Source organism: Aspergillus uvarum (assembly GCF_003184745.1).
Source record: "Aspergillus uvarum CBS 121591 unplaced genomic scaffold BO82scaffold_7, whole genome shotgun sequence".
Taxonomy (NCBI): domain Eukaryota; kingdom Fungi; phylum Ascomycota; class Eurotiomycetes; order Eurotiales; family Aspergillaceae; genus Aspergillus; species Aspergillus uvarum.
Window position 1 is genome coordinate 528,150 of NW_020291304.1, and position 13,610 is coordinate 541,759.

The 13,610-nt window shown below is 51.5% G+C and overlaps 3 protein-coding genes across 3 annotated transcripts; 2 read left to right on the plus strand and 1 right to left on the minus strand.

The window, feature by feature from the left end:
* Nucleotides 1-1,308: 1,308 nt before the first annotated feature.
* BO82DRAFT_398822 (Arf family guanine nucleotide exchange factor SYT1) lies at nt 1,309-5,612 on the plus strand (the record flags this gene model as incomplete). The annotated part of the gene is made up of 3 exons (XM_025639052.1): nt 1,309-1,735; nt 1,806-3,035; nt 3,088-5,612. The coding sequence occupies 3 exons, from the start codon at nt 1,309-1,311 to the stop codon at nt 5,610-5,612; spliced, it is 4,182 nt and encodes a 1,393-aa protein (XP_025495599.1).
* A 2,167-nt stretch (nt 5,613-7,779) lies between these two features.
* BO82DRAFT_361827 (uncharacterized protein) lies at nt 7,780-9,423 on the plus strand (the record flags this gene model as incomplete). The annotated part of the gene is made up of 1 exon (XM_025636831.1): nt 7,780-9,423. One exon carries the CDS (start codon nt 7,780-7,782, stop codon nt 9,421-9,423), a length of 1,644 nt encoding a protein of 547 aa, XP_025495600.1.
* A 3,071-nt stretch (nt 9,424-12,494) lies between these two features.
* On the minus strand, nt 12,495-13,283 carry BO82DRAFT_398824 (uncharacterized protein; the record flags this gene model as incomplete). Its single annotated transcript, XM_025639053.1, has 1 exon — nt 12,495-13,283. One exon carries the CDS (start codon nt 13,281-13,283, stop codon nt 12,495-12,497), a length of 789 nt encoding a protein of 262 aa, XP_025495601.1.
* Nucleotides 13,284-13,610: the final 327 nt, after the last annotated feature.

A 13,610-nucleotide genomic window follows, 5' to 3' on the forward strand; every position in this document is an offset into this window, starting at 1 on the left:
TCAGGGTCGCTGGCTCATTGATAAAGATAGAAACAATCTTGGGACCACGGGCAGTTTCACCCGTGCTTCAGATGAGACATATTATCAACACTATACACAGTCTCAGTACACAGCACAATATCTACACGGTATGGAAAAAGGCAGATGCAGAAGCAGACAAGTGCCGGATCAGGGAAGAAAAATCATACAGGGGCTGAGAATGGGAGCTAAACAGCTAGCTGAACGAGCCAGCCCTGTGGTGTGCTAGTAGATTAATTATGTAGCTACTACTGTACTACTTACCACCTTACCACCTTACCATCTTACCGTACCTACCCGCACGTGTGAATCTCGGCCCGGTTAACTAGTCCTTTAGGAACAGCCAACCAACAAGACTGGTCACTCCTCTGGAATCCTGCTCTCGGCGGTCCTGCTCTCGGCGGGCCTCCTCCTCAGGCTCCTAGGCCATCCATCCATCCAGTCCTCCACTACATCCGCCGCCCGTCGTCAGCATCGCCAGCTTATCCTTACCTCGCCAACCACCCTCTTCCCCCCCTTCGTCTCGGCCTTTTCTCATATTCCTCCCCCCCACACCGTCTCTTAGTCGCTTTTCTCTTTCTTATCATTCCTTGCTTAATACCTTTTTCCTTTCCTCTTAATTCTCACACCAACAGTCTCTGTTGAACACTTCCCCTCAAACACCCCTCAAAAAGTTTACTTTCTTTTCTTTACCCCTCCTGTTTGCCTGCCAAACTTTCTTTACCACCAGCACCAGCATCAGCACCAGCGTCAGCACAAGCCCCGATCCGACAACAACGACGACCATCACACCTCTGTCTCCGTCTCTGGCCGATCGCTCGCTGCGTTACTTCAATTCCTCGTCCCGATTCCTCGATACACTGTGAAATCGCACACCCACCTGGCGATGTAACAGCTCCTACCGGGAGCTTCGACGGTTTTGACTTTGAAACGGGAATTTCTGCATCGGTGATCGACTTTGCCCGCTGCCTCCTTTCTTCCCTCTCTCTCCCCTCCCCCCTTTTTACGGCCTCGCTATCCGCTGCCCAACGACTCCCCCCTAGTCCTTGCACTGTCGCATCTATTTTCCCCTTTCGAGGCGATCGCAATGCAAATCGGCCTGATCCGCAGTGACGTCTTCGCACAGTATCCCTACCATCGACAGGTTCCTGCAGCCCCAGTCTCATAGGGTCTCGTACATCCTGCGCGGTGAAGTCAGTGACCAGAGCTTCATACACAATCGAATGGGTCTCTTGGATAGGTTGCGCTGCAGGATTACCCAAAAAAACCTCCGCCGGAAACACGCTCACCATGCACTGGAAGGGGTTACGGATCGGTTCGTCGGATAGCAATGAAGCCAAGCGACGGAGCTACTTGTTCGAGCCAAACGCACAATCCCGCCATAGCGAGCAAATACCACGTCCCACACTCTCCACGACCGCACTCAACCCAAGACGCTCCGAGTCGGCCCCTCGCTCACCCTCTCTGGCCGGCCCAGAATTCGACGAACAGGCGAATGAAGGACAGGGCAACAATGGTCTTACAGGAACACGCAGTCGCACCGATGACGCAAGCCCGAGACCGAGAAATACGGGTCATCCACCTTTGCCGGGAAGCGGTCCTAATTGGCGCATAAACCGGTTTAGCTTCATGAGACTCCGCCATGCGTCGGATCCTCAGCTGTCCAAGTCTTATGCCAAAGGAGAAAAAGATATACCTCCTGTGCCTGAACTTCCGCGTGAGTCATTCTTGCTATCGCTCTGACTGCGAGCTCCCTCTAACCGCTTGTCGGTGTCTTTTTTGTTTAGCTCCCACTATTATCACGACTGCTCCGACGGGCCATGAAATTGATGAGCCGGTGAAGCGCAAAACGAAGTTCAAGTTCTTCCCGGATAACAAGAAGGCCTCGACGGATGAACTCCCTCTTGAGCAAGGTAGCCTCCATGGAAGACCTCGATATGTCGCCCAGTCTTCGACAGGATCACACACTGCGGAGACCAGTCGCTCGATTTATCGTGTGAGCGGTGAGGAGCCGGGTCGTTTATCGACTACATCTATTAGAAGTAACGGGCGGGATCATCTGGCTGAGTCTAATCGGTCTTCGGTGGTTGACGTGCGGTTCTCCGAGTCTTCTCGTTCGGACCAGAGCTCTGGTGATCACGGAGCTGCCCGCCCAGTACCCTCCAATGAGGGCTCAATATCCAGCGCGAAACGATTCCGTATGCCACGCTTGAAAAGAAATCGCAATCCTCTGTTCCCCCTACCGCCCAGACCCACTGCGTCACAATCGATGAACGGACGCACTCCCAAATCCTTGAATGGTCAAACAGGCCCCAAGCCAACTACACCAGATGCGCAAGACCAAGACAACATCTCCCCGTTACCGTCTCCTTCTCGCTCCACAGGCGTCGCGTCCCCCCGACCGCCTCTTCTGAGGAATGACTCCGCCAATTCGACCCACTCCGCGCGCTCAACGCCCTCGACCAGGAACCGAAACCCTTTGACTACACGCGCGCGTTCGTCAACGTTGGACTCCTTGGCGAACATACGTTCCAGTGAGCAGCAGGCATCGCCTCATCTCACCCCTTCCGGACGTACGTCGACCTCGACCAGCGGGCGCAAAAGCTTTGGTGATATTTTCAACATCCCCCAACGACTCCGACAGAATTCCGAACCACCTTATCCTCGCAGCGGGTCGCCTGCTGCCCGAGGCGCAGACACTCCTGTCTCGAAGACGCCATCCTACCCGGCCAGACAGGAGGATGACACGCCAGCCACGTACATAGAGCGTCTGGAAGCTGCTATTTCGAAAAGCGCCATTGCCAGTGTGCTCTCACAAGCAAATGACGACTTTCACAAAACCGCATTGCGCAAGTACATGCGAGGATTTTCGTTTTTCGGCGACCCAATTGACATGGCCATTCGAAAGCTATTGATGGAGGTGGAATTGCCGAAGGAGACGCAGCAGATTGACCGATTCCTCCAAAGCTTTGCGGATCGATACCACGAATGCAATCCCGGTATCTTCGCAAATCCAGGTACTATCTTTGACGCCCTACTTTGGACTGAGCTGACTTCAGAAAACTGTAGACCAGGCATACTTCATCGCGTTCTCGATCCTAATTCTGCACACCGATGTCTTCAACAAGAACAACAAGCGCAAAATGCAGAAGCCGGATTATGTGAGGAACACTCGAGGGGAAGGTATATCAGAAGACATCCTTGAATGTTTCTATGAGAACATCTCTTATACCCCCTTCATCCATATCGAGGACACCAACCCCAATGGACGTCAACTTGCAAAGCCCCGACGAACTCTGTTCAAGACCGCCAGCTCAGATCACCTGGGTAAAGAACCAGTAGATCCTTATACTTTAATCATGGACAATAAGCTCGATTCCCTACGCCCAAGCCTGAAGGATGTCATGAACCTCGACGATACTTACCATTGTGATGGCACGGAAGGACCCCCTGACATTGAAGGCCTCCATCGAGCATTTTCAAAATCTGCGGTCCTGCAGATTGTCTCCGCCCGATCCCGCCCCGACGCTTTTATGCCTTCTAGTATGGAGAACCCGATTGACTCGAGCCCAGGTCTAGTCGACATCAAAGTGGCAAAGGTCGGTTTGCTGTGGCGCAAAGACCCGAAGAAGAAAAAAGCCCGTTCTCCGTGGCAGGAATGGGGCGCTCTTCTTACCTTCTCGAAATTGTACTTTTTCCGGGACGTCAACTGGGTTAAATCTTTGATTCATCAACACGAGTCACATATCAAGGAAGGTCGCCGTCGGGCCGTTACCTTCAAGCCCCCTCTGACCGACTTTAAACCTGATGGCATGATGCCAACAGAAGATGCTGTCGCTCTGCTTGACTCTAGTTACAAAAAGCACAAGAATGCGTTCGTCTATGTCCGCTCGAACGCTGTCGAAGAGGTCTTTCTGGCCAACTCGGAAGCTGATATGAATGATTGGCTGGCGAAACTTAACTATGCGGCCGCGTTCAAGACCACTGGTGTCCCAAGCAAAGGGATGATAGCAACTAACTACGAGGCACAGCGCAATCGCATGAGTCGCAGGGGATCTACTGCGTCTTTGACAGAGAAGGAACCACCATCCCCAAATCCTGCGGCCGATATGGGGGAGGACTTGCTCGCATCACAGGCTCAGTTAATGCATCACAAAATTCGAGAGGCAAATGAGAAATTATTCGTCAGCCAGAGGCAACTCGATGATTTACTGCGGAACGCGAGGCATTTACAGGTGCTGACTCCCGTGAACCCAAGGGCCCGCGAGCAGGTCATCATGGCCGCTGGTCGCATGGCCGCTAAGCTTAAATGGGTGAGACAGGACATATGGCGCACCCGGTGCTACAGGGAGGTGCTTGTTCGAGACTTGGGTGAGGAAGTGAAAGAGGCCCCGCCCACCACTGAACCAAAAGGCCTTCAGCTGCAGATCCCTGCCCCGAGCGCTAGCAGTACCGTGGAGGGACCGTACGAAGAAGCCGAGACCATCAAAGTTACCTCCCCCATTCGGGAAGCTTCTCCACATCCAAGCTCTGCAAAACCACCTTCCATCTCCCAGCCACCGTCGCACCCTGCCTCGGCGGATGTGAGAAGGCCGAGTATTCCGGCATCTTTCGCTTCGTTTGATCAGCCTGACCGCGCTAGTAGGCGTCTTTCTGTCGACGCTGCCAAGGAGCGTGCCATGTCAAGTTCCCCTGATCGTGCGAGCCGACTCACTCGGGAGGCTTCTGTTCTTAGCGCCGCCAGCAGAATGGATGTTGCGAGCCTCGGATCCCACGCATCCAAGCTCACCGTGCCCAATAGCTTCGACGAAGGGGAAGAGCGCATCCTACGAGAAACTGGTCTTCTAGAAGCCTCGCGAAGGCCGTCCCTTGCCTCTAAGGATACCGAAACCGAATCGAAGCACGAGGACGCGCAACCTAGACCCTCGATCGATCGCGCAAGTCGGATCCGACGCAGTCTTCACCGCACCCTTCGCGATGCGCCGAGCGTACACGGAAACCATCCACGAAGCAAGAAAGCCCGCGACTCAGCATCCAGCTTGGCCGCGCTCGAGGATGTGCAAGGTACGCATGATGGTGAAGGGTTGTCGCGAAAGTCCGCCAGCTTTACAGTACACGGTAAGAAGGCCTCGATCGTCACCTTCGGGAGCGAATGGCAGAATATGCCGCCGGAGGAGCGCTTGAAGTTGCGAAAACCCACCCCATCGGACGAGCCGCGAGCATCAGACCCAGCTATCGGCAGCGGTGGCGAGTCCATTACCTCCGAAACCAACCTACATCCACGCTACCCGCACTCTTTGCGGAGTACCAGCCCTGGAGCGCGCGAAAGTGTTCACTTCTATGACGAGACGGAGGAGTTCAAGGAGGCCTCTGAGACTCTTTCCCCTGAAGAACAGAAGGGTGAGAGCGATGATGTTGCCAATTCGAGTGCCAAGATGTCGGAGGTTTCTATTTCCACCGCTACTCAAGAAGCGCCTATGAGTGTTATCGACGAGCCCATATCTCCAAAAGCCGGTAGTAGCACTGCCATTGACGAGCAACCACCACCTCCTAAACTACCTCCTAGCTCTCCCGAGCAAGCCGTCCACGCATAAAAAAGAAACCCACCCTTGTCTAGGCTCTTTTTTTTTTTCTTGTTTCTTACGACTTTATACCCCTATTCAACTTCTTTCTCTTTGACTTTCCTTGTGTGCGTGGAGATGCCGACGGCCTCCTCAACTCAATCTGATAGAGCATGCGTGGGGCTCCCTCCCCGCGCGGTTATGATACTGATACCATGATTTTGTTTCTGGGTCTTGATTCGAAGCCCTGAGTATGTATGCATTTGAGTTGGTTGGGTGGACAGTTTGATCGACTTTGTGGAAAGTTTGAGTTGATATACCGTACCTAGCATTCATACCTAGCATGTGGTGGCATGATCTTGGATAATACAAAATATGAGGACTTTTTGTCAATAGACCCTTTTTATTTGATGTCAATAGCTACCATTGTCACGTATGATGAAGGAATACTGTGGCATAATGTGATTGTTGGATTGACCGATGCCGAAAGGACGCGTACAGTACCTTCGACGACGCGCCACGCCGGAGGGCGGAACATTGTGGCAGAGCCAGACTGCGTAGATGTACTGTAGTTGGTGGACGCCAGCACCAGCCTTTATAGCCAAGCAAAAAATCAAGAAAACAGAGGAGCGATAGGAAAATAGCTTGTCGCCAGAAAGTATCCAGATGCTGTAAGACAAAAGTTCATTGAGAAGAAATCCACCCAGAGTCCGCAAACCAGTATGTATCCGACATTCACGCGGGCAGGTCGGACGGTGATACCGGCTAGCATTGGCTATCAGTTTACCGAAGAAAAAAGTGTAAATCACGGAGAACTGCTCGTGCATGCGATGTAGAGCTTCTGGATGGGGAGGGGCGTTTTCTGCGACTGAGTGACGGAGGTGTAGTGTCGGGCATATCTGGGTCAGATGGGGATGTCGGTCGAGGGTGGGGTGGGCGATTTGCTGCGCGTGCTGTGCGGGTTGAGCGAAGGGCAAGCGGGTATTTGTAGGAGCGGAGGAAGGGACTGTGGGAACGAGGTAATGCATATGCCTAGTGTGAAGTTAGTAGCAGTGGAAGTGAAAGACTGCGTGCCTTGAGATGGGTTGAGGTACTGGTTGTGTCGCTGGGCCAGGGAAATGCGAGCCGGAGAGGATTGCAGTTGGACTTGCTGTATGTGAGGTAGTGAGGGTGTAGGCAGTACCAAAACTGGTTTGAGGTACTGAGAGGGCTGTTGCGCACGGTTCTCTAGCAGCTAGGGTTTGGTCTCTTGCTGGGGGGGGGGGCAGGGTTGTCGCATGAGGCACTCTGGTTGTCCATCGTGGTTTGGTTGGTTTTGGGTGATAGATTCATGCTGTGTCGTTTGATACATCTGTCTTGCGAAGAGATCATAAAATAGTCATCGAGAAAGATAAATTGGCTACAAGGGGCGGCTAAACTTGTTCAACTACCCTCCCATCGACTTCGGACTATTACAGCTTACCCACTATAACCTGCCTATCCCTTTGCTGCTCTGCATTGATCAATAGTGGCTCATCCTCAATAGACCTCAAGTCAACGCCCTCGATGATTCTCCGTAGGACAGTGCTCCACTTGTCACCTCCACTTCCGCTCTACTCCACTCTACAAGGGATCTCAGCCCTAATTCTTTCTCCGTCTTCGCTCGTCCTCCTTGAGGACTCATCCTCCCAGGTAATTTGTCCTTCTTGACAACTACTCCTTCTTAATCTTCTCAAGGGACAGTCATTTTCTCTTTCAGTATGGTGTACCGCGTACTGTACCGGCGGTTTCCCGGCGCCTTCCCTCTGTTGCTGTATTTCCCTTCGCCGTCCTCCTTCGCCTTCCTCCACCTTCTTCATCCTCGTCCTCCTCCTACGCGTACTTGCCCTAACTATATACTCACCCGCCGTGCTCCTTCCTTCAGTGTCAACGCAGCCATGGAGCAGGTCGAAGACCATACCCCCCCGTCGATTTCCAACGTCGACTTCTCATCTTCAACCATCCTCACACTGCTCTCACTCTTCACCTTACACTCCACTTCAACACGTTACACTCATCTTCATATTCGTTCTCATACTCGTCTTCATACCCTGTCTCAAAGTTTATCTTACACTCCACCTTACACTCCTCATCATATTCGCCCTCATACTCGTCTTCACACCCCATCTTACCCTCGACCGAATACCCCCTCCTCGGATCACAGATCCTCGATCACGACACCATGTTCATGGTCAACCCCATCGGGTCCCTAGGACTCAAAACCGGAAAACCAGCCCTCGACAGCTGGAAGCTGAAAGTGCCTACCGACATCATCGAGTCGGAGGTCCACGAACTCAAAGGACTCATCCACGATGTGATGAAAACAACCGTTCGGCAAGACATTCAGGACATCTTGCGCGATGAATTAAAGGACATGATTCGCAGTAGTCTCGCAGACATGATGCAGGAGATACAGGCTATTGTCCACGACACCCAGGCGCACGTCCAGATGATCGAGGCGAACGCTCAGGACATGCAGGCCGACGTTCACATGGCCAAGGCACACACTCAGGATATGCAGATCAACATCCAAGACATCCAGGCCAACGTCCAGGACATGCAGACCAACGTCCAGGACATCCAGGCCGACGTTCACATGGCCAAGGAACACACTCAGAGCCTGCAGACCGACGCTCAGCAGCTCAAGGCATATGTTCATGGTATGCAGAGCAACGTCCAGGACATTCATACCGACGTTCAAATGACCAACGCACACACTCAGAACCTGCAGAGCGACACTCAGAAGCTCAAGGAACAGATGCAGGGCTTCCAGGCCAACCTTCGGGAGACGCAGGCAGAGCTGCAGAAGATGAAGGCACAGGCAGACATTCAGAAGATGAAGGCACATGAACAGGCGCAGGACATGCAGGCCGAGATAGAAAAGATGCAGACACAGGCGGAAATCCAGCAGATGAAGGCACAGGAACACGCCCAGGATATGCAGGTGGACATTCAGAAGATGAAGGTGCAGGCGGACATTCAGAAGATTTTGGCACAGAAACAGGTTCAGGACATGCAGACAGTCGTCTCTGGATTGCAGGAAGTCGTCTTTGATGTTCAGACCAACGTCCAGGATATGCAGGCCGATATTCAGAAGATAAAGGCACAGGAACACGCCCAGGATATGCAGGTGGAGATTCAGAAGATGAAGGTGCAGGCGGAAACTCAGAAGATGAAGGCACACGAACAGGTTCAGGACATGCAGGCAGTTGTCTTTGGGTTGCAGGAAGTCGTCTTTGATATTCAGACCAACGTCCAGGACATGCAGGCCGATATTCAGAAGATGAAGGCACAGGAACAGGCTCAGGACATGCAGGTGGACATTCAGGACATGCAGGCGGACATTCAGGAAATGCAGGCCGACATTCAGAAGATGAAGGTAGACGAACAGGCTCAGGACATGCAGGCGGAAATCCAGGACACGAAGATCAACGTCCAGAAGATGAGGGCACCGGTACAGGCTCAGGACATGCAGGCGGACATGCAGACAGGCTATGCCTCAGAAGGCAGCTCGAGCCTGATACACCACGATTGCGAAACTGAGTGGACGGCGTACTTATGGCGACAAGTATCGCAAGCTAAGAATTCGAATACTCAAAAGTCACTCACCGATTCATCGTATGACGAATGGGCCGAGAAAATTAAGCAGCTTGACGAAATGAGTGAGATAAGCTCGCTACCATCCTTCCACGAAAACTGGCATGATGAGGAGGATGTGTGGTGGCGCGAGATCTGCCAGAGAGAATGGAATCGTTTTAATTACGATACCGAGCATCTGGAGCCTCCGGAGTGCCGTCGAGACTTTGTCGATAGACGACTCAAGTAGTTTGTTTATTTTTGTAGTCAATGAAAAACTTATTCTTAGATGAATTGATTCGTTTTGTGACTGTAATTGCGAAGCACGTACTGCTTCTAAAGCTGTAAGGCCCTCCCACGAAGGGCCTTGCTTGCGGAATCTTTTGCATAAAGGGCCAGGACCCCGTATAGCTCGTCTATCACCCTCTTTCTGTTCCACCGTGGATGAGTTGCAAAAGGCGCATTCGATGGCCTTCGAGTGAACAAGAAAGAGAACAGGAATCGAGAGCACCGCTATGAATGGTGAATTTGCAATTCTACAATAGACATATTGACAATCCATCAATAGTGAAGTAGTCAATGCTAGGTATGTTCACTGGTGCTGATTCCATCCAGTATCTTCACATCCGGTCTCTCACAACTCAACTTCGCTATCTCAGTCTTTCTCTCTCAGCCTTCCTCTTCCAAACTTTTTCTTTCAACCATCTCCTGCAGTAAGAGAAGTCTGTCCTTTTTGAACTTCCATTATCTCTTCAACATGCCTTATCATTCTATCATCATTGAAGTTTGTACTCGGATTGTACAGCGAACCAAATCCATTGATCAAAGAGCACATTGTATGCTTGAAAGATTTCATACAAGCATGGGATCAACCATCACCACAATCCTCTTCTGGCTATGAGCTCGTGTGCCCGCTGTATACGTTGAACAAATTTGCCTTTTGCTTATTTCGGTGGCAATTTCAATCGTCCTTGAAACTTCTACATTCTGGGGAGCGGAACAAGCTGGAGGCATTTTCTAGCTTCATTTCGCAAACTTTGAGTGATATCTTACGCAAAGACGTTGCTTTGGAAAATCCCAAGGCCGATTCTCAACGGCCCAACTATGGCTGCGCACAAAAGCGCAGGGTCAATGAGTGGCCTATGTACGTTGGGGAGAATTTGATGATTCGATTTCTCTCCAGATTATAAGAGGTAAGCAGACTAGGACTCGGACTCGGACTTGGATCAATGGTACAATAGGATCAAAGCCGTCGATCAGATGCGCGCATGCAGCTTCATTGAACCGTGCGTTGAAGACTGGCACTCGCTGGCAGGAAATTTGCCAACCGAGAGTTTTCCATTCCAACAAGGATCATTTGGAGCCTTCCCGGACCCCCTTCAAAAGCTGAGGTGCTCTGCCAGCAGTGGTGCGTATGCTTTCCCCTGGCTGGCACGGAGTGGCAGCCACCAAGCCATCGGGGATTACTGTATACTTACTGCATACCGAGGTGGAAGGAACGAGGAGGTCCGAGTAAGTAAGTGATGTTGTTGTCTTTGCTCTTCAGCCCCTTCCTTCCGGGCTTCCTTGAACCTTGACCATACATCTTGAACGCACGTCTACCTTTGCTGAAGTTGTATCACCTTGAGGCCATCATTTCAGTGGTATGGAGATACCGCCATCCTCCCATTCCACCCTCTTGGTTGGTTTATTGACTTCAATAACTAGGTCGTCGAGTCTTATTTCCCCGTGATACTGGATGTTGAAATACGCACGCCGAATTCCGCAAAAGTCCAACCTCGACTTCTCTCATCCCCAACCATCCTCTCTACCCCCATTTTCAAAACTCATTTTGCACATTACAAGCACTTTCAGACTTCAAACTCTCTCAAATTTTTGCAAAACCCCAGTTCGTGCTGTATGAGCACTATCAGAAACCCTTTTCTCGATCTCAAACCACCCTCAAACCTCGTTTTTACCTCTACCTTACGCTCCAGCTGCAATCACGCTCCTATTCTCATCGGATCCATTCCGGATGCAGATAAAGAGTTGATGGGATGAGTATCCCAGGCGGTCATACCTTTTACAACGGGTAATCGCTCTCAATGATCTCGCAAGCTCAATGATAATTTCAACAAGGGAACAGGACCCCATCCGAATTTGGCTATGTTGATATCCGAAATAAAGTGGATGAACGAAATCAGTTCACTACCGAGAACTGGCATGACAACGAAGGTGTCTGGTGGCGAGAAGCCTGCTAAAGGGAATGGAATCAGTTCAATTACAACACCGAACATCTGGAACCAGCGGAACGCCGCTGCAACTGCTTTAGGCAGACTGGACTGCGAATCTATGGGACCAAGTATCTCAGAAGAAGGATTTGAAGAGGGAAACAATGCCTTGCTCTGTTTCTGGGACAGAATCGTCATCAGATGAATAGCATCAGAGAATCAAGGAACTTGATAACCTGAGCGAAATTAGCTCGATTCCGGCGATCGAAGAGAATTGGCATTAGGAGGAGGATGTCTGGTGGCGGAAGGTATGCCAGAGGGGGTGGAACAATTTCAACTACGATACGGAGCACTATCGAGTTCGGATGACCAGAGGTCAATCACTGATTCCTCTTATGACGAATGGGCAGAGAATAATTAAACAGCTTGATGAGCTGAGTGAAATCAGCTCAATACCATCATTCAAGAAGAACTGGCATGATCATGAGGATGTCTGGTGGCGTGAGGAGTGCCAGAAAGAATGGAACCGCTTTAATTACAACACTGAACATCTGGAGCCTCCGATCCTGAGTATCTGACGGTGGCCTTAGCTAGTTCCGCAGATAGCCTCAAGTAGCCGATTTTGATCACCTTGTTGTTCTTAGCTAGTTCTGCAGATAGCCTCAGATAGTCAGGATCCACCTTCAATCCACGTCTTTGACACGCCTATCCGGGCCCCTCGAACACAATAGTGGTTCTTGCATCTTGTTCTTCCTCATATAGGTGCGTAACTTCAGAATAACATGGAAGGAGATCCGGCGCTGGCTATTTTTATCTGCTTGGATGCGAGCACCATTTGCACTGTACGCACAAGGCGTCACCCAAGGCGTACGACGCGGTGATTCTACAGTTGCGGAGTGAGAGGATTGGGCTTACTCACCTCCTGCAAAAGATCAAAGGCACACAAGACAGGGGAGGTGTACAGTACGTGCGAACACGCCCGTACGATACATCGGTGGCACACGCGCAGGCAGCCCGCTACGTTGTCGAATCCATGCTCAATACACGCTTACTCGGGCACATGAACCACGTCGGCGTAGCCCCGAAGGGCACTGGGGAAAGCGAGGAATCCCTAAGTAGGCCTACAGGCAAATGGGAATTGGAAAGTTGGTAGCAGTTGTGATTGCTGAGATAGTATTCTTGTCAGGGCGTTGATCGAAGGCGCTCGTGCGAGCCCAACTAGCGGGTGTATCTCTGCCGCCAGCGCATGGCGCCTTCGTAAGATTCCTCTGGAGATTCTCCATCGTCGAAATTCTCCATCGTCCCACTCCCATTCTGTCTCGTTCCTCTTGAAGGCGGCCTTGAAACTCAAACGAACTTGCTCTCTCTCGCGCGGCAGCATTTCGTAAAACGCCCCCTTGCCAACCACACCGGTGGACAGCGAAACCATGCCTCCTCTTTCTTCACGGCCAGTTGTTAGGGTGATGTAAAGCACGTACCCTCCGGGCACCCAGCCCCCGGGGCCCTGCTTGGTCTGAACGGATCCGATAAGCGCTGGGGCGTGGTCGCAATGTATATCGCGGAGTTTGCCGTGCGTGTCCACGCATCTCCTGGCACGGGGAGGAACGACATCGACGGCCTGAGGAGCTCTTTGGCTTGGTGGCAGCCACTCTGTGCCCGTCAGTGGAATCTGGACGTACATATGCACCATTGCTGGCTTTCCGGAGGCAGTGTCCCTGCAGAGCAGCTCGATGAGCACATTGGGCCTAACACCCACTCGGTTGCTCTCTTCCTGATCCATCTCAGCAGCGGTCTCATCGAGTACCTCCACTATTTCAAGGTGGGTTGGCCCCTCTAAGCCATCGAGAGTGACATCCTCGGGCACGAGCGAGGGCAGCATCCAAGACTTGGGTGGTGTCATGTCAAATTTGAGAGAGACAGATAGATAGACAGATAAATAGGTCACTAGAAAAGGAGAGAGGGAGAAGCAGAAGCAGAAGCAGGCTGGATGATCTTGGGTTATGAATTCGAGGAAGAGAAATGTAAGTGAAGGAAGGAGAAACTATCTAATGTCCTTAGCATGATGTTAACACGTCAGGTAATCCCGCAGGATCATAGTTGAATTTCCACTACAGCCTTCAACTCTGGTAGATGATGTTCGCGTTGAAGCACAAGACGACTGCCAGCGCTGAATGTTGTTCCATGCTATTGTCGAAGTTACGCGCTAGGTGAGGACAGGCAAGATGGA